Here is a 21,181-nt window from a genome sequence, read left to right as displayed (position 1 = left end):
GCTTTAAAAAGTCACGTGGGACCAGCTCCTGGTGTATTCCCTGATAGCATTCATTGCTAAGCCACAGAGCTGAATCCTTTGCAAAGTTGCCCTCTTCTCCTTAAAGTCCGTATACCCTTCCTGGTGAGGGTTAGGTTTAAAGGACACCATGGGCTGAGGGTATAACTAAGGGAAAGGCATCAGTGACTTAATATTTCACCTGATATGGGCTAGGCTTCGGGCCATGTGCTCCCACCCCCTATCTGGGCTCCCCTCTGAGACCCCCAGCCTCAGGCTCTTCAGAGCTTCTCAAAATTCACCTGGGGAGTACGTGGAAATGCAGCTCCCGATTCCATGTGTGGGTCTGGGGCGGGGCCTGAGATTCTGCATTTCCAACAAGTTTCCAGGTGATGTGGATGGTGCTGGTCCAGGAACCGCACTTTGAGCAGCAAGGATTTCAACCAGCACCATCCTGTAGAAATATAATACCAACCACAGGGGTCATATGACATTTGCTAGTTGCTACATCAAAAAAGTGAAAGGAGGTGACATTACATTTAATAAGATATTTTATTTCATCTAAGATATCCCAAATATCTATCTGATATTGATTACAGATCATTTCAATATGCAATCAATATACAAATACTTTTCAATTTTTCTATAATAAGTCTTTGAAGTCTGGCATTTGTTTTACACTTATAGCACATCTCAGTTCAGACTAGCCACAGTTCAAGCACTCATATGGTTCGTGGCTCCCGTTTTGGAGGGTGCAGATCTAAATCCAGCTTGAATACCCTGGTGATAGGGAGCTTGCTACTTTCTGGAAAGTCCACTGCATATCTACGGAATCCGAGCTGAGAGTTGCCCCTTGAGACTAGCTGGGGAGACCCAACTTTACTCCCTATGCCAGTTGGCTTATCATGCCCCCCACCCACTCTGCTCAGGGCAAGAGGCCCCTCTGCATCCTCGGCTGGGAACTGCAGAAGCGTAGAGATAACCGGGGTGTATTTCCATTTGCCCGACTGGAAAACCTCTACCCCTCCAGGGGTGGGAACAGAATATCTCAGAGCTGGTGTCTTTGCACACACATCCCAGGGCTGTTGCAGGGCAGTGTGGAACCTTGGTTCAGGCCAGTCCAGCCTCCTGGACACCAGCTCCTGCATGCTGGACACCAACACAAGTCAGGAGAGGCCAGAGCTGCTCCTCGTGTCTCAGGGAGCTCCTGTCTGGGATGGGAGGTTCATAGGGGTTCTTTGGCAGCTGGCCACCTGGGCAGGGCCTTGCTGGGGCCCGGGAAGCTCAGATGGAGGTGGTCAAGGGCACAGAGGATGTTCAGCCAGGTGTGACCCGGCTCCTGGGTCCTTCCTCCATGTTCTGGAGCATCACCACCTGTGTCCCTGCCCCAGAGACTCTCCGGGATGCTTCAGCCTTGATCTTGTGTGGACTAAGTCAGGGCCTCTTCTACAAGAACCCACCACGAAAGAATGGCTATCTAGACTCCTGAGCAAGGGTGAATTTATTCATTCACTCATTCATTCATTCACTCAGCAAATGCTTGCTGGGTGTCTCCCGAGAGGCAGACCTCCTCTAGATGCTCCTGAATACAGCAGATGGGGGTTCTGTGTTTCTGGAGCCGACATTCAGGAGGGGAGGGGGAGAGCAAGCAAGTCATCCCGAAGTACTCCGAGTGGCCGGTGGGATGTGAGCCAGGAGGATGTGAGAGGGGCTGACGTGGGGCATTGTGGAGAGGGGGCCATCCAGGGTGGCTCTATGTTGCTGAGCCAGAGCTGAGGAACTGGAGGAAGGGTGTCACAGGCAGAAGGATCAGCCGCTGCAGAGTCCTGGGGCAGGAATGGGCTTGGTGTGGTCCTGGAATACCTGACATTAAGTGTTCACAGAAGCGTTTTGACAGGGCTGAGAGGCAGTGGGTGCACTGGGGCCTCAGAGGACAGGGCAGAGTATGGCATTCTCATCAGAGGCTACCACTTGGCCTCTGGTAACTGCCCACACCCTCACAACCAGACACCCCCAGTAATGCCCTGCAGTGTGCTGGGCTCCAGCCAGGAGGAGCAAGGCCCCTGGCTCTCAGCACTCAGTCTCATGGCAGTTCCATCCAGGCCTCCCTTCAGGTCCCAACTTGCCTTCCTTCCTACCTGGGGCTGTCACTGCTGCACCAAGCTTCTCTTCTGCACCCACACCCTCTCCCTTGGTTTTTCCAGCCCCAGGGCATTGCACTCCTGCTCAGGCGCGGGTGACACCCTGCCCTCGAATTTCCAGTGGTGAACTCCTCTTCATCCTTCAAACCCCACGGGTCACCTCCAACTGCTCATGGGCCCCATGGCAGTACATACAGGCCTTTATTTTGGACCAGTCTTCCTTCTACTGGTCTGGCTGTCTCCCTGACTACCTGCGTTTTTCTTGAAGACAGAGACTTTGTCCAGCCACCCTCACTTTACTGGCACCCAGCACAGGCCCGGCAGTGGGAGGTTCCACTGGAGGGTTCAGGAAGGCCAGAGTGGATGGAGGACATGACCAGGGCTCTCCACCCCTGGCCACATGTGAGAATCCCGAGGAGCTTTTTAAAATAGCAGACACCTGGCCACACCTGAGACCAGTGAAATCCTAACCTCTGGGGGTGGGGTCCAGGCATCAGCAGATTCTGAAAGCCTGGGACTCTGCAGTGGAGCCTGGGGAGAGCGTGCGGATTCTGCTGTGCCCATCCGGAGGCCAGGGCTGAGCCCTGCATGCCCACACAAGGGCTGACGCCCCTGTCATTGCACAAGCAGCTATGCTCCATGGCCCAAAATCCTAGGGACACTGGCCCAGTGGGATCTCTGATCTTTTTTTTTTTTTTTTAAACAAAAAAAACCCCAGCTTTACTGAGATACAATTCTCATGCCATACAATCCATCCTCTTAGAGTGTACAAGTCCATGATTTTCAGGGTATTCACAGTTGTGCAACCATCACCACAATCAATTTTGAAACTTCTCAGCACCCGTCAGAGAAACCCTGTGCCCACTAGTAGTCACTCCTCATTCCCTCTCTCCCAGCCCCTGGCAGCCACTCCTCTGCTTTCTGTCTCTATGGATTTCCTGTTCTGGACATTGCATACATCTGGAAGCATACACGCTGTGGTCTTTTGTGTCCAGCGTCTTTCACTCAGGATAATGTCTTCAAGGTTCATCCATGTTGCAGCATGTGTCAGTACTTCATTCCTTTTTATGGCTGAATAATATTCCATTGTATGGAAAGACAACCGTGTGTTTACCCATTCATCCACTGATGGACATTTGAGTTGTTTCACCTTTTGGTTATTATGAATAATGCTGTTATTGACATTTGTGGACAAGTTTGTGTGTGTGTGTTTCTGGTGTTACTGTTCCCCCAGCCTCGTGGGGATGTCCCATCCCTCTTTGAAGTCCACCATCTTTGGGGTTGTCCCTGACAGAGCCCAGGTTTCTGGCCAAGAGAGGAGGGTCTGGACTGATGGAGGGGCCTGTGCTCTGGGTCCTCTACCTCTGTGTCCCATTGCTCTGCGTCCTCATGGGGCTGGCTCTGGCCAGGCCAATCAGCAGGAGCTGTGGATGTTGGCTCGGCCCTCATCAGTTGCACAGTTTGTAGCTGATTTACCACTAAGTTCACAGGGGTCTTGCCCTGGGAGCTGGCCAGGCGGGCGGTCCTCTGGTTTCTGCGTGCTTCCCCATTCTCTCTATGGTTCTGCCTGACTGAGCCTCCACCCGGCATCTTCCTGCATCTCAGGACCTTCCTGCTCAGGTCACTAGCCTGTCCTCTGCGTGGACGCCTGGGAGAGCTTCTCCAGTACCATTCCACATGTACTCCTCTGACCCCAGCGAGAACCATCAGGACAACGACCCCGCCGGCCCTCCAGCCTGGCCCACTGCCCTCCTTCCTGTTTCCTGACTGCTCCCTGCTTCCTTCTGCCCTCGGCCTTTGCCCATGCTCTTCCCTCTGCCTGGCCTGCCCTTTCCTCCCTTTTTGTCTCATCGACTCCTCTTCAATGTCTGGTTCTCAGCTCAAGGTCACTTCCTCACCTCATCACTCCAGTCACTTTCTTTCTTACTGCTCTCATTCATTTGCAAGTATTTACTGAGCACCAGCTTTGTTCCTGGCACTGGTCTAGCTGCTGGGGACACCACAGGGGATGGACAGACCAGGCCCTTGCCCCCGGGCAGTTTACATTCTAGAGGGAGACATGATAAACACAACAACTAAAATGTGTGCTGTGTCACATTTGACGCAAGCTAAGGAGCAAAACAAGCCAGGGCAGGGGTAGGAAAGACCAGGGCAAAAGTCAGGGAGAGCCTCATGGGGAAGGTGAGATTTGAGCAAAGGCTAGAAGCTCTGAGGAAGGGAGCCATGTGGAGCCTGGGGAAGAGTACCCCAAGGCAGAGGGGCAGCAGGTACAAAGGCCCTGAGGCAGGAGCATGCCTGGGGTGCTGGAGGAATAGCAAGGAACCCACTGTGATGAGCATGGAGTGAATGAGGGCATAGGAGATGAGGTCAAAGAGGCAGCAGGGGATGCCTGGAGGACAGATGGAGAGAGAACAGTAAAAGGAGCCCCATGCACCCGACTCCCAGCAAGCACCCAACCCACAGCATGCACCTGACCCACAGCGTGCCCCTGACCTCCAGTGCGCACCCAACCCCCAGCATACACCCAACCCCTAGCATGCACCCGACCCCCAGCATCAGCAACCCCAGCTTGTGGTCCAAGTCCTCTACCTCGTTTTCTCTTCTCAGGTCCCCACAACTGGACGGGTTTAAGGAAAACCCTAGACAACATGTTATTCCACACACACATGACTGTGTATCTCAAATCAATAGGGACTTCTAAAAAAACATAACCATGGTACCATTATCACCCTGAGCAAAATAAACAATTGCTCAATGCTGTCTAATACCCTGCCTGATTCTGATTTCTCAAATTGTTTTAAAAACATTTTCCAGCCAGGCTGTGGGGGAAATTCTGGGAGCCGTGACCACAGGAGCGGGAGCCACCTTCAGAGCCACCATTGGTGGACGCTGGTATCAGCCTCATGCCCGTGCGACACTTGACAGCACAGCCACCTCCCTCTCCAGAGCCTAAGCTTCAAGGGAGTCGGGGGCTTGCCTCTTTCTGCCTACGTGGCCACCAACCTCAGCTCCTGGCCAGGGAAGGGATTAAGTTAGCATGTAGTGGAAAGATGAATGAGTGAATGAATGAATAAGTGAATGAATGACTGATTGCCAAGGCCATTTCATGGTGCTCCAGCAGTAGAGAGAAGCACATAGGTTCAGCGGCTCCACGTCCCCACTGTCAGCCTTCCTGCCCCTCATGCTGTGGTTGGGGTCACCTGATTGCTTCACCCCACGTCACAGGCCACAGTTCCCACTAACCTACACTCTGGGCCAGGCCTACCCAAGGCAACCCCTGCCCTGCAGTCAACCTAGCAGCCTGCAGGGAGGTCGCTTATGAGAGAGAGGCATCCAGAATGCATCTAGGAGAGGCTGCACTGTGTGGGGCTCGACTATTCCACCTCTAAATGGGTTTGCTACTTTAAATGCCCCAGTTTACAGGGGAGCAAAGCTGAGGCCTGGCCCCCGGCCCCCTGCGCCAGTGTGCAGTGGGTCCATCTGCTAGCCACCACCGTATGGACTCCCTTCATGTTTGAGGGTGTGTGTGTGTGAGCTTGTGTGCCAGGAAGTATGTGGGCAGGACTGTGTGTGAAGGGCTATCTATACACATGTTGTGTAGGGATGGACAGCATGAGAAGCACCTGTGTGTGAGCATGTGGGTCATGCATACGTGTGAGAGAGTGTGTGAGTGTGTGCACAGGTGTGAGTGTGTGCTTTGAGTGTGCTGATGAGTGTGAAGGTGTGAGCCTGTGGGGGGTTGCATGGGGCCGTGCCTGGGGAGGTTGTGTGTGTGTAAGCACATAGTGAGGGGTGGCTGTGTGCAGGCCGCACAGGTTACTTGGAGTGGGGGGTAGGAGCCTAGAAAGGGATGAGTCTGGGGTGAGGGGCTGTGTGTCCACCATTCTTGGGGTCCTACAATACTGCAAAGCTGGGCAGAGACCAGTTCGTGGAGGGCCTTGAAAGCCAGGCAGAGGAATCTGGGCTTTAACCTCAGGAGCCGTAGAGAGCATTTGAGCAGTTGTAACCTGGCAAACACTGAGTTTCAGAAGGCCCCCTATGTAGACCAGGAAACTTCTCTCTGGTTTGAGTGGAAACCTCTCTTCCTGCACCTCCCAGGCTGCATTCCAGGGGGCCTGTCCTTTGGGGTGCATCTTTTCCCTGCCATCCACTCCATGTCAGGCAGGAATATTTGCTTGAAATCAGTGCATCCAGAATGACTTAAAGAATGCACCAAAAAGAAAATACCTCAAATGTTTACGGAAAAAAAAAAGCATTTTTTTCTGCTCTTTCATCTGAGTTGCCCAGAGGTATACAGCTGCAGCTGGCTGAAATGCAGCTTTCTGCTAAGATGGATCGACATGGGGAGGGAGAGGAGGAGCAGGAGGAGACTGAGAAGGAGGAGGAGGAGCAGGAGAAAGAGTAGGAGGAGCCTGAGGAGGAGGAGGAGGAAGAGCAGGAGAAGCTTGGGAAGAAGGAGGAGATTGAGAAGGAAGAGGAGCCTGTGAAGGAGGAAGAGTTGGAGGAGTCTGTGGAGGATGAGGAGCAGAAGGAGGAAGAAAAGGAGAATCTTGGGAAGAAGGAGAAGTCTGTGGAGGAGGAGGAGCCTGCAGAGGAAGAGGAGGAACAGGAGGAGGGGAGCAAGAGAAGGAGGAGGGGGAGAAGGAGGAGCAGGAAGAGCTTGAGAAGGAGAAGGAGGAGCAGGAGGAAGAGCAGGAGGATCCTGAGGAGGGGGGGAGCAAGAGGAGCCTGAGGAGGAGGAAGAGGAGGAGGAGGAGGAACATCATCAGGAGCAGGAGAAGCAGGAGCAGGAACAGGAGGGGAGCAAGTAGCGGCAGCTCTGGATGGGAGCCTGTAACACCTATTCTGGTGTGGATGTCCACACTCATTGTCTCCCGGGGTGGGGGATCCAAGGCTGCCTACCCACTGACCTCCACATTGTCTTCATTCAGTACCTTGGAAAGGGTCCCTGGTTTGGACATTAGCCAGCAGGATGGGTCCTGGGCAGGACTCTGGGGAGATACACCTATAAGGCAGTGGAGAAGGCAGCCCTGGGCATTGAGAGAAGTTGGCCAGTGATGCAGCAGCCACAGGGACTTATGTTGGTCCCATGAGAAACCTGGAGCTGGGTTAGCCCCATGGAGGCAGGGAGATAGGCCTTTGTACCCAACACCAACCAGTCTTTGGCTGGAGGACTGCCCAGGGAGGGGGAGTGGCCTTAGGTGAGACCGCTCCCATCAGGGGAGGGCAGTGCCTAGGATGGAACTCAGCTGCTAGCCATCCACAGCAACACTCCCAGCAGCTGCAGAGGGAGTGTCTGGTCCTGAAGGACAGATCCCGGTGGCATGCGACAGTGTCTACTATACAATCCAGCCCAGGTGAGCATCGCTGAGGGGGCAAGGCCATCCTAGCCCACCCACCTTCCTTCTGTTCTGCAGCATCACAGCTCTAGAGCCAGACTGCTGGATTCCAATACCAGTTCCACGCTTCCTGACTATGTGATTGTGGCCAGCACTGCCACCCCTTGGCTCCCCAGTCTGCTTATCTGTGAAATGGGCTGATGATGGTCAACCTTCCTCATAAGGTTTCTGTGTGCATTCGTGTCAGGCACTGGACACCGCAGCTACCTCAGAAGCAGCGGCTTTTATTAGAGGTGGGCATGGATCCTGCCCTTGTGCCGCTTCCTATGTCTATGCTGAGAGGTTCAGGCATACACATAGGAAGAAATGACACTAAGAAGCTTGGGCTTGAGGCCAGCATTGAGCCCTAGGTCGAGAAACTGTCCTCACTCTGATCCTCACACCAACACCAACATTGCCTACAGAGCCTTGAACAATAGCACAATCCTACATAATCACAGTGGTAATTATGAGTGTCTCCTTCCCTGGAACTCCACCTTCGGTCATTTAACCCAGATGCTGCACCATCAGGCGTGTTCCATTGAGCCCATGTCATGAGGAGACAAAGCTGGGGCTCAAGGAGGGACTCACCCAGTGTGCCCGCCAGAGTCTAGGAGATGGCGTAGTCAGGGGTAACAGAGGAACGTTTAGGTAAAGGATGACTACAGGGATGTGGGCAGGATTTAGGGAATCCTGAAAAGGCCTTAGGGCTGGCAACAGTGGGGAGCTCTGACTGCCCTGGAGGGCAGTGTTACTGGAGAAAGCGTGGCTTGGGGAAAGGGGCCTCCTGGCAGGTGCTGTGGTTCTAAGTAGACAGTCACAGCCGCCATGTGGTCCATGGACAGGGAGTCCAGGGTGTAAAAGTCCAGCCTGTATTTTCTCCTGCCCTCCAGTTCCTGTGGGATCCCCCATTGGGAAGCGGGAGGGCAGGGAGGGACACAGCTCAGCCTCCCGGGGCAGAGCAGGGGTGAGCAGCAGCCAGGGACACCTTCCACCACACACAGAGGATGATGGACCCGTGTTTCACTTGGTTGGTGCAGGGTGGGTGCTTGGAGACAAGAAACATGAACAGATGGGGCATGGGGCACAGAAGAGGAAGCCAGTGGAACTTGGTGACCATCACCTGCCTCAAGTCTCTGGATCTGACATGGCTTTCTGTGAAAACTAAGCCATCAGTCCCCCAGCCTGAGAGCGAGGGGCCTCCACACCCAGCGAAACTCCTACCTGCTTTCTGTGCATCTTTTTGACCAGGGCCCACCTTTACCACGTGATCCAGCTGGCTTGGATCTTTCTGGAGAAGGTTCAGGAACGAGCCTCCTGCTAGGGGGAGGGTGGCTGGGGTCTGAGCATGGGAGACAGCAGTACCAGCAGTGTGGATGGGAGAAGACACTGCGGGGACCAGGAGCACATCATGTGAGGGGAGAACAAAGGCAGCCGTTGCAGGGGCTGCTTAAAGATACCCTGGGGTTGCCATGCCAGGTGGCAGCAGCACAGACATGCTTCTGGTGCTGCGAGGGTGTTTGCAATAAGACAGGGGTTCTGGGGTGAGTTGACCTGGGTGTGGGAGAAGGCAGGAGAAAGGACGAAGGGCTGGGGCTTCAACAGCGGGGCTCCCAGGAACTCCAAATGACCTCTGGGGGAAATGGTCACTTCCTTGCATATATGCAGCTGCTGCACTGCACAGAAATGGATTTTCACCCCAGGGACATCTGGGAGAGTGTGGACAACCTCAGCCAACCTGCTTCTCTCCTCCCCCGCCCCTCCTCATCTCCCTGTGTCCCCATCTTTTCTCTCTGAGATCCCCCTGTGGTGCCTTCATTGGTAGAGAAAACTGAGACTCAGAGAAGGAAAGGGACTTGCCTGCAGACACACAGCAGTGTACAGACAGAAGCAGGACCTCCATCTGACAGCTTCTTCCGCCCCACAGCGCCGTTCTCCCTGCCCTGCCCTTCCAGCTCTGTGTGCGCTCATCCCAGCATCCGCTGCTCAAAATGAGAAAAGTTCCCACAGGCTGGGTGCCAGTTCTGTGAGATACATGGTGCCAGGTCTCAAAAAGCCTTCTCCTATTTAATCCCCACTGTTCCCTTTGAGAGGACTTGTTCCTACTTTACAACGAGGGACAAATCTCTTAGGATGCATTAGGTTGCAAGTAACAGACTGCCTTACTATTACCAAAAGTAGTATTGATGGTAGGAGTTTGTTTTTTTCCTGCAAAATAAAAATCTGGATGTGGTTTCTTTCAGAGGCTCAACAGTCTTCTCTTGGGCCCCAGCTCTTTTCACCCTTCCATTCTGCCATTGTCAGTTTGTCAGCCTCTTAGGTCTTGCCTAATGGCCACAAGATGGCTGCCTAAGCTCCAGGAATCACACTTTTACATCACAGCATCCAAAGATAGAAAGGGAGAAGTTGCTCTTCTGGGTCTCTGTTTTTTTCAGGCGATGTGTCGTGTTTTCAGCCTCCATGGTCAGAGGTAGGCCAGCAGCAATGAGGAAATGGAGAGCCAGAGAGTGTGCCATGTTCTCTTGGGCCATTTCTGCCATCACCAGCATGTGGTGGCAGGGGTGGGATTTGAATTGAACTTCTTGGGTGACCTGACTCTGCCACAGTGCCAGCCCTTCTGCTTCAGGCTGCCTTTGGCCACATCATGCTTTCCTGAAGACTGGTTCTGATTGCCCAGGTCACCACTCATAACCTGAGGTATAAGTAGTCCATAACCGACCACTCCCTTCAGAGGAGCCAGGCTGGCCAACCTCAGAGGGGTTCCAGAGGGGAGGAAGCAGCAGATACTCAGCGAACCCAGAGTCTTGAGCTCCAGCCCTCGAGGTTCTGGCCTTCCGAAGACCTTTTTAGGCAAACCAGTCCTTGGCTCCCCAGACCTGCGCCATGCCATGTGTGACTTGAAACCCATCAACTAGGGGCTGGCTATCTGCTTTACAAAAGGCACCTCCACCACCCAGATGAAAGGATTTCTATTCCAGTTAGGGTACTTTAAGCTGTAATGGATAGAAACCCAACTAAAGCTTGCTTAAGAGCAAAGGGTATTCATTACTTCCTGGAACACAGTGGTCTTGGGTTAATGAATTCAGGTCTGGCTTGATCCAGGGTACAAATGATATTCCCAGGACCCAGCCACATGCACCCCTTCCTTGCCGCCTCTCTATTTCTCAGCTCTGCTTTCCTAGTTGATGCTATTCTCTGCCCCATGTGGTTGTATGATACCTGTCCACAGCTCTGGCCCCTGCATTCCCTCCTGTTCATATCTGGTGGGAGATAACCAGTAGCTCTTGTCTTCTGTGTGTGCAGAATCCCCAGGACTCACTTCAGTTTGGCTCTGACTGGTCTGAGTCACCCATCCTTAGCAATGACCAGTGGGGTTACTTCGGTTTAGGGGCGAGGGAAGGCTTCACTGAAGAGTCACTGTTTGCAAAGCTCCAAGGCCCCACTGGTCTTGCTAGAAAATAAGGCACCAAGATAAAGACGTCAGGTGCTGGGGTCGGGTGGGGCTGGGACAGGCCGCTCTGCGGAGGAGGTGGCGGCACTGTGGAGAGCTGTAGAGGGCTGGGTTGGGCTGGGCCTGCGGAGATGAATGGGGACACATTCCTGGAGTAGGGCAGCGCAGGATTGATCCTGGAGCGCCCAGTTCTTTAGGGTGCCTTCCATGGGTGCTGGGGGCAGGGATGACAGTGAGCAGTGTGTTCAACGCGGGGAAGCCTTTGGTTTTTAAAATTGGATGCCCCTCAGAATGCTATGGAGGGTGGCGGACACTTCCGGTCATAGGAACACCATGTGGCATGGACCCTATGGGAGCCACAGGTTGCTGTCTGACCTCCCCTCCCAAGAATCCTTCCTTCTTCCAGGAAGTTCACCCCCAGGTCCCCTGGGCAGCCCGAGTGTCTGGGACAGGACCAGAAGCGCCAAATTTGATAGTATCTATTTGGCATTATGAATCAAGGAATTTTCTGGAGCCAAGTTTCTCCCCAGTCCCCTCCCAGGCCTGAGAACCCCACCCTGAGTAATTCCGGGCTCTGGGCAGCACCTGGTACATTGTTGGCACTTCCTGGGGGACCTGTCAAAAAGAGATTGATTTTTCTCCCTCCAGTGGTGCAGAAAATCCTTCCTGCTGCTCCAGACAGGTTTGGGGCATGGCTGGGAGGCAGAGAAGGCTCTGGTTTGCAGCCCCACCCAACCTGGTGCAGGAGTCCCCTTTACAGACCTCAGCTGCTGCTTACACACATTCCAGGACAGGGAGCTCACTATCTTACCGGCAATCCTCTTGAGCCCTGGTGAGCCTTGTTGGGGAGGTTGGCCTCTCACTGAGCAGGAATCTACTGCTCTGTGACTGCCGTCATCAACTGGGGTCCCAGCTCTGCCCTCTGGATACACAGTCCTTCCTGCTCACTCTGTCCTGGGTCAGGCCTGCAGACCCTGTGGAGTAGTGACTAGGGATCCCAGAAACTACCTTCTCCAGGCTGAGCAGCTCCAGCTCATTCACTGTGGGTCCTCCAGCCCTCTACTCTAGACATGCTCTGTTTCTTTCCATCTGCTGAGGCATAGTCCAGTTCTGAAAACTGTATACCAAGACCATCCCCTCCTTTATTGTGGGCATTAGGCCTTAGTTAATATGGCCCCAGAGTGTTGGCTTTTCAGTAGCCTCTTAGCTTATATTGAACTTGTGGTCAATTTCAATCTTTCTCAGTCTCTCCCATACTGTGATTTTGCAATCAATTTTTTAGATATCAAAAATTGTAGATGTTCAGCCTTCTGGCTGGTTTCAGCCACTTGTTTTATTCTGTGGAAGGGATTGAAGTCTGCCTGGCACTTCACTCACATTATCCTCTGTAGATGCCTGAGCTAACTGGAGTCAGATTTCAGTAGCACCAAAAGACCCTTCTACTCCCCAGATGCCCCTCTTTCTGGCCACTCACCGTGCCTGAAATGTCCTCATTATGTGCTCAACATGTGCTCTTCCTTAAGCCTGCTCCCTCTTCCAGTTCTCTGTCTCTGTTTCCCGATCTGAAATGCCTTTTCCCCATCTCCCTGAGTTTGGCCAATTGTAATTTATCCCTCCTGTTATCTGACTTCAGCTCAGCCCTGGCCTTCTTGGGGGACTTCCTTGAGATGCACACAGAAGCAGCTCCCATGGGTTCAAGTTTCCTTCTCTGTCACTTTCACTCCTTCATAGCACTTACCAGTGTATGATTAGACTCGGGGGAATTATTAATTCCACAGCTACTTCTGGTTTGGAATCACAAGCTCAGAGGTGGCAAGGATTGCAAACTCAGGGAAGGTGGGGACCAGAAGCTCAGAGAAAACCGGAGCAGCACCTGCTTGTGTCATAGTCTTCCTGGGAACTCCCCAGCAGGGGTGACGCCAAATAGCACAGAGTAGGTCCTCATTGTAAAACAGGTGCATGAGTGAATGCATACATGGACAGACACGCCCTAGGTCTCGTTCCCCTTGCAAACACGAGGCAGCACCGTTTGCATGCGAGGCTCTTCATCAAAGGCTGGGGATTTCAAGGTGAATTACCTGGCCTGGGGCCTGAGGAGTGTGGCCGGTGGGGTTCTCTGGAAGCGGACGCTGAGATGGAGTTTCAGGTCCCAGCTATTTATTGGGAATCTGCATAAAGGGGAAGAGGAGGAGCAGGGTTGGGCAAATGGAGGACTCACACTTGGATGCTGGCCCAGCAAAGCCTTGATGGGGAGTGCTGGACTTGGTCCTGCCCATTACGTTGGACTGCCTCTGGCTAAAATGGCCTCTCTTGGCCCCCAGATGCAGGGCCCCACACCCTGAAGGATCTGACAGCTGGAGGCTGTGCGCTAATCACACTCCCAGGCCAGCGGTGTGTTGGAAACCACTCCTATGGGCTGGAAGACCCACTACTAAATATTCACGGATTTGTCAGTTGTTAAACTGTTGGTAGCTTAAAGTCAGCCATGGTGGGAACATTTAATTTATTCCTCAGAAATTGGGAAACACCACATAACAGGGCTTTTTGTTGTTGTTGTTGTTGTTGTTGTTGTTGTTGTTGTTGTTGTTGTTTTTGAGAGCCAGTTTGAGCAACATACCACTACTTGTAGCTATGAAGCAAGTCCTCCCTTGGAGGGCAATTGGCCTGGGGAATGCTGACATATAGGCAGATCATCACAGTGCTAAGGAGACAAGGACTCTAACAGCACAGGTCAGCCATGGAAACCATGAGGGAGACACTGTCTATCCTGACAATCAGGGAAGGCTTTGTGAGGAGGTGACTTTTTTCCTGACATGGCAGAATAATCAAACACTACAAAAGACAATCCCGTGAAAAGTAAGACTCCCGTTTGTCCACCTGGTCCCCTGGCACTGGTGTCCTCCACAGAGACAGCTGCTCTTACCAATTCCCCTCATATAATTCCAGAAATACCCTGTGCTCTTACAAGCATACGTGTATGAGTCTTGTTTCTCATACAAACAAGCTCCCATGCTGCAAGCCTTTCTGTACCTTGCTTTGCCCTCTTAACCATGGACCTTGCAGTGTCCTTGGTTAGTGAGTAAGAGCCATCTCATTCTCTTTAGCAGCTATAGGGCTTTCCAGCTTATAGATGTGCCATAATTTACATAACCAGTCCCCACTGGTGGATCTTCAGATTCTTTTGGCCTTTGGATATTTCAGATAAGGTCTCTGTGAGGCTCTTTGACATTTTGCACAAGTACAAGCCTCCCCGCAGGGTACATATTCAGTAGTGGAATTATTGGGCCATCGTCTGTAATGGTGATAAAGATTGGCCTTCCAGATAAGGAACAGCAGGTGCAGGGCCGAGAGGCATGGAAGGGGTGAGGTTGCTCAAGCAGAGGCGGCTGCTGTGGAGACAGCATGGGCCTGGAGGCCAGGAGGGTGGGGCTCAGCTTGGCCCTGCCACAGAGGAGCCAGGTGTATCCACTGTGGTCATGGCTGGATGCCACAGGCACATTCAGACTGGGAAATTAAGGAGAGTTTAGAAAGAGACCACTGTCCAATGACCGATGGATGCGTGGACAAAATGTGGCATACCTGTACCATGGAATGTTATTCAGCCATGAAAAGGAAAAGAATTCTAACACATGCTACAACATGCACAGACCCTGAACACTTTATGCTTAGGGAAGGAAGCTGGAGACAGAAAATGCCACATACTCTGTGATTCCATTTATAGAATAGATCTGTCTAGAACAGACAGATCTACAAAGACAGCAGGTAGATTAGTGGCTGCCTGGGACTGGGAAAAGGGGAAATGGGGAATGACTGCAATGGGTATGGGATTTCTTTTGGGGGGTGACTAAAATGTTCCAGAATTTGATTGTAATGATAATTGTACAACTCTGAATATACTAAAAACTGCTGAATTGTACACTTTTGATAGGTGAATTGTATGGTATGTGAATTGTACTGCAGTAAAGCTGTTTTAAAAAAGAAAGAATTTGCTAACAAAAGAGGACAAAAGTAAAGTAACCCAAAGAGTTGGTGCAGCACCCTGGGGCTGGCTACACTGGGGAGTGGTTACTCCTTAGGCCCAAAGACAGGGGAGGCTGAACTGCTAGAATCCTGGGGCTGTAGAGAGAGGACTTCCCAGCAGGAGCTGTGACCTGTGATAGGGGTGTACAGACATCCTGAAGGGCCCAGCAGGGAGCAAGCAGGGGAAATAACTCCCAGAACTTTTCTCCTGCCCTCTGATTTCCTGCCAGTGCCTTCCACTGGTCAAACCACCTGGAAGGGCCTACTGAGGACAGACACCAGATTCACAGATTTACTTCCTTATTTATTTTTCACATGTATTGTGAAATCTCAGCATCACAAGATGGCAAAATGGCAAACTCTAGCAGTTTCATGTAGCTGGTCTTTAACCTTTAACCCAATGGTGCAGCCACCAATATAAAATACTGACATTCTGCCAGCTGCTCCAAGCCCCTCGATTGTCCCCCACCTTTGCCATGGCTTTACCTGGAATCCTCTCGACTTCACCTATATCCAGCAATGGAGGGTTGATACCTGGCTAGCCTAGCAGAGCCTGTGGGACCCTGAACATTCAACTGACAATTGCTCAGGCCTGGGGCATACTGCTTGTGGAGTGATTTGAATGCACCCCCTTGGTGAATTACCTTCAGGCGTTTTCTGCATACCTGCTGTATGCCAGTCACTGGGAAGCTGCATGGAGCCGTGTCATCTTAGAGCCTGAGCCTGAAAGCCCTCAGACCTCCTGACACTGAAGCACAGAGCCCAGGCTCTTCAAGTGGGGAAGGGAGCTCAGAAGTCTCCTCAGGCAGCTCAGAAGCCTGGCCTCAAGCAGTAGGGTGCAAAGAGTGCAGCTTTGTCCCTCACACACTTCCTCTGCTGTTGTCCCCTGCCTCAGAGAGAGGGCTGGGTGCCTGTCTGGTGGCCAGCCCTGTCCAGGCAGCTGTGATTATGCCTGGCTTAATGTGGACATAATGCAGTCACTGCAGCTCTCAAAATGCAGAGTATGCAGGGCTAGCGGGCTTGATGCCACCTGATCAGGGCCCATTCAATGCCACCATGGCATCAGGCCATCAATGGCCTCAGAGGAACAGGGAGGCCACATTCAGGGGTCCAAGAGGGGCAGGAGGAGCAGCGACCCCCCATCCAGGATACAGGAGCCGCTTTCTGCACTAGGGCCATTGCTTAGGGCCTACCATGGTAGTAGCCCCCAGTATCACAGATGTGGAAATACAGGAAAGCCTTGGTATTGCTTTCCCATGAAAACCTTCCAGGGTCTTCCCGTCGCCTTTTTAAAGAAAACCACTTTTCTGAGGTATAATTCACATGCCATACAGTGTCACCACTTAAAGTAAGCAATTCAATGGTTTTTAATATATATTTGCAGATATGTGCAACCATCAGCACAATCAATTTTACATTATTTTCATCACCTCATAAAGAAATCTGTACCCATTAGCTGCCACTCCCCATTTCCCTTCTTCTCTGCAACCACTAATCTCCCATGTGTCATTATGGATCTGCCTATTCTAGGCATTGCATGTAAATGGAATCACATGATATGTGGCCTTTTGCATCTGGCTACTTTCACTTAGCATATAATGTTTTCAAGGCTCATCCACATTGTAGCATGTGTCAGTACTTCATTCCTTTTTATGGCTGAATAACATTCCATTGTATACCTCATTTTGCTTATCTGTTAATAGTTAAGGGAGTTATTCCTCTCACTTTTTAGCTGTTATGAATACTACTGCTATGAGCAATCATGTACTCATTTTATTGTGGACATGTTTTCATTTCTCTTGGGCATACACCTAGGGGTGGAATTGTTGAGTCACACATTCTGTGTCTAACATTCTGAGGAGCTGCCAGACTGTTTTCCAGAGTGTCTGCCTCATTTCCGATGCCCGCCAGCAGTGCAGGAGGGTTCTGATGGCTCCACACCCTCGCCGACACTTGTTATTGTCTTAGCCTCCTAGTGAGTGTAAAGGAGCATGTCGTTGTGGTTTTGATTTGCCTTTTCTTGGGGACCAGTGCTACTAAACATCTTCTCATGTGCTTGTTGGCCATTGATTGTATCCATTGCATTTTTATAAATTGAGATATTGCTTATGTGAAAAAGGTACACAGAGCATCCCTGTTCACTTAAAAGAATAGTTACAAAACATGATCCATGTAACCATAACCCATATCAAGGAGCAGAATATTGCCAGGACCCCCAGAAGACCACTGGGTGCCCCTGGCCAACCACAGCCCCTCCCCGTCCTGGGAATAACCTTGTCTTGATATTGGTGGATGGGCTTCTAAACAATACAGTCCACTTTTGTCTGCCTTTGACCTTGATCCAAATGAAATCACTCTGTGGAAATCATTTCTGGCTTGCTTCTGTCCCTCCACACTGTGTTTCTGAGTTAGTCCCTGTCAGTGTGGCTTGCTAGAGCTGTTCATTGTCATTGCCTTATTGTGTTCCATTGAAATGCACATGCTGTGGCTTATCCACTCACTGTGGATGGTCATCTGGATGGTGCCCAGGTCAGAGCGATTATGAACATTGCTGTGTGGACATTCTTGAACCTGTTTCCTTTGCACGCACAGTGATTCTCTAGGGTATGTGTCTTGGAAATTGAAGGTCTGAGTCATAGGCATGTGTATCCTCAGCCTTACTAGATACTGGAAAACAGGTTTCTAACATACATGTACCACCTTTGCATGCCTCCAGCAGTGCCTGAGTGCTCCAGGTGCTCCATATGCCCGCCAACACTCAGTATTGTCAGAATCCATTTTGAGCATCCCCCAGGTATCTCTATGTCAAAGCCTCCAGCTCAACTGGGCCTGAGTGCATCAGAAACACCTGCCTAACTCTGCCCCCAATTGTGTCATCACACCTCCAAGCCTTTGCTCTTTCTCCTACTTCTTAAGCCAAGGCAGAAAGGCAGGCTGGAGACCTAGGAACTATCCCCTCACTGATAATCAAAAGGGATATCTGTGTTGTTTTGGGGACACAGATTTGTGGGACGTAGCCTGCATTTGAACGGGCTGCTCATCCAACATGGGCTGTGTGTGGGGGGGTCCCGGGAGAGTGCTGCCTACAGGAGGCACTCTGTGATGCCAGGTGTTCTAGAACCAGAGCCTTCAACCAGTCAGTCCTGTTCCTGAACACTCTGGATGGAGGGATCACTGGCTTATTTGATTGCAGATACTGAGGTTGAAATGTGATAGCACTCCCTCCCTGGTGGTTCTATTGACCAAACACTGGTCACCTCTCCTGGAAGCAGAGCTCTTAGGGCCAGGAAGACCCTGAACATGAACCCAATCCTCAGAGACAGGAACTTAATCTTGTCACCTGGGTATCCCCAGCATCCTGAACAGGCTCAGGGCCAGAGGCAAGACTAGTGAGTGTTTTTTGCATGTCTGATTCCGTTCCAGCACCCTAATTTTCTCAGAAAAGATGGAATTGTCTTCACTATATGTTAGAGTTAAGGAAACTGAGACCCGGAGAAGAAGCGTCACATGGGAACTAAGTGGCCAGCAGACACTCAGTTCACCCCTCAGCTCCAAGCCCCTTGCCTCAGAATGTCTCACAGACCAGCTCTGAGACTTAGTTGAACCTCGAGGTTTTTTTTCTGTAAAAAGTAGTCAATCATACTGGCTTCACAGAATTAATAAGATGCCATACATAAAAGCATGGGCCCAGTGTGTGTGCAGGGGGTTAATAAATGTCCACCCACTTACCCCTTCCTCCAGTCATTCTTTCATGACATAACAGGCAAAAGCAATTTGACAATCTGAATGAAGGATAATAAAAATGCTCACACACGGTGACCCAGCAACTGTGCCCACCGGGAAATCTCCATCTCCATGCCTGGTACACAGCAGGAGCTCAATTCGTGTCTTAGGATGGAGGAGGAAGGAAGAGAAGCTTTAGTCCCAAGATATTTCTTTATAGTTGAAAAAGGAAGAAAGGGGTGGAGGGAGGAAGGAAGGAAGAAAAGTGAGAGAAAGAAATAAAAACAATTTTTTAAAGTACCCTGAAAATCATCTGAATATGCTGTACTCTGGGTGCTGGGTAAAATGTTGCCTTCTCCTGTTGCTGGGCTATTCTAAAACAAAGGTAAGCAAAATATGGCTCATGGCCCAACTCTAGTCCACTGTCTTTGTAGGTGAATAAAGTTTAAATGAAAAGCATCCGCTATTCAATTCTTGAACTTCATATAAATGGAATCATACAGTATGTCCTCTTTGGTGTCCAACTTCTTCCACTCAACATTACCTTTTTTTTTTTTTTTTTTTTTAGACGGAGTCTCGCTCTGTCGCCCAGGCTGGAGTGCAGTGGTGTGATCTCGACTCACTGCAAGCTTCGCCTCCCAGGTTCACACCATTCTCCTGCCTCAGCCTCCTGAGTAACTGGGACTACAGGCTCCCGTCACCATGCTTGGCTAATTTTTTGTACTTTTTTTTTTTTTTTTTAGTAGAGACCGGGTTTCACTGTGTTAGCCAGGATGGTCTCGATCCCCTGACCTCATGATCCACCCGCCTCGGCCTCCCAAAGTGCTGGGATTACAGGCGTGAGCCACCGCGCCCGGCCAACATTACCTCTTAAAGATCCACTCTTTGTGCATGTGTGAGCAATTCATTCTTTCTCCTTGCTGTGTAGTATTTCATTGTATGGGTATAATTAGGCACTATCGTTATCCCCATTCTACACATGGGGAAACTACTGCACAGAGGGCTGAAGTGGCTTGCACAGCACAAAGGCTGGAGTGAGAGGGTCTGGAATCCAGGTCTGAGTTTCCTACACCAGAAAGAAAAAACTAAAGCCAGACCCAGATAGGTGGGGCAGGGGTAGGGGGATCTGGGGGCTGCATTTGGCCTTGGCGTGCAGTGACCTGTGCTGTGCTCTTCCCCGCCCTCCCCTGCAGATCCTGGAGGAGAACATGAAGCTGGAATGTAAGTGCCACGGCGTGTCAGGCTCGTGCACCACCAAGACGTGCTGGACCACACTGCCACAGTTTCGGGAGCTGGGCTACGTGCTCAAGGACAAGTACAACGAGGCCGTTCACGTGGAGCCTGTGCGTGCCAGCCGCAACAAGAGGCCCACCTTCCTGAAGATCAAGAAGCCACTGTCATACCGCAAGCCCATGGACACGGACCTGGTGTACATCGAGAAGTCACCCAACTACTGCGAGGAGGACCCGGTGACCGGCAGTGTGGGCACCCAGGGCCGCGCCTGCAACAAGACGGCCCCCCAGGCCAGCGGCTGTGACCTCATGTGCTGTGGGCGTGGCTACAACACCCACCAGTACGCCCGCGTGTGGCAGTGCAACTGTAAGTTCCACTGGTGCTGCTATGTCAAGTGCAACACGTGCAGCGAGCGCACGGAGATGTACACGTGCAAGTGAGCCCTGTGTGCACACCACCCTCCCACTGCAAGTCAGATTGCTGGGAGGACCGGACCGTTTCCAAGCTGCGGGCTCCCTGGCAGGTCACTGCCTGGATCTTCACAGGGAACCACAGGAATGCTGAGCTTGTCTTTTCTGCTGAGGAGGGTACTTTTCCTGGGTTTCCTGCAGGCATCTGTGGGGGAAAAAAAAAATCTCTCAGAACCCTCGACTATTCTGTTCCACACCCAATGCTGCTCCACCCTCCCCCAGACACAGCCCAGGTCCCTCCGCGGCTAGAGCGAAGCCTTTTGCAGCAGGAACTCTGGACCCCTGGGCCTCATCATAGCAATATTTAACAATTTATTCTGATAAAATAATATTAATTTATTTAATTAAAAAGAATTCTTCCACCTCGTCGGGATCCGTTTTCTGCAATCAAAGTGAACTGCTTGCTTTCCTAGCGGGATGATTTTGTTGCTAGGACAAGGAGCCATGTAGAAGTATACATAACTATTCTTAATGCAGATATTTCTACTAGTTGATTTTGCAAGTACCCCCCTTGCAGCACTAGATGTTTAAGTACAAGAGCAGATATCCTTTATACATATATAGATATATACACACACACATTTATATATATATATATATATATTTTTTTTTTTTTTTTTTTTTTTTTTTTTTTTGCTCTTTGCTGCTACTTATCCAGAAATTTAAGCTGGTCCAGATTTGGAGATGTTTTTTCCAGAGTATGTTTCCCATCCTTTTGCCCTCCCTAGTTCAAACTTCACCATTAGAAAAATCCAGTTTGGAATATAT

The 21,181-nt window shown here is 51.1% G+C and overlaps 1 protein-coding gene across 1 annotated transcript in view; it reads left to right on the top strand.

Annotated features, from left to right (window-relative positions):
- Window positions 1–20,779, top strand: part of LOC105477747 (Wnt family member 7A) — a 57,379-nt gene extending 36,600 nt beyond the window's left edge. The window contains exon 4 of the mRNA XM_011734445.3: window positions 19,904–20,779. Coding sequence (XP_011732747.1) covers window positions 19,904–20,383 — 480 coding nt within the window. The 3' untranslated portion in view covers window positions 20,384–20,779. The remainder of the gene's footprint in view (window positions 1–19,903) is intronic.
- Window positions 20,780–21,181: the final 402 nt, after the last annotated feature.

This window comes from Macaca nemestrina, chromosome 2 (assembly GCF_043159975.1).
Source record: "Macaca nemestrina isolate mMacNem1 chromosome 2, mMacNem.hap1, whole genome shotgun sequence".
In the NCBI taxonomy this organism is placed as follows: domain Eukaryota; kingdom Metazoa; phylum Chordata; class Mammalia; order Primates; family Cercopithecidae; genus Macaca; species Macaca nemestrina.
This window is presented reverse-complemented; position numbering and strand designations above follow the sequence as displayed.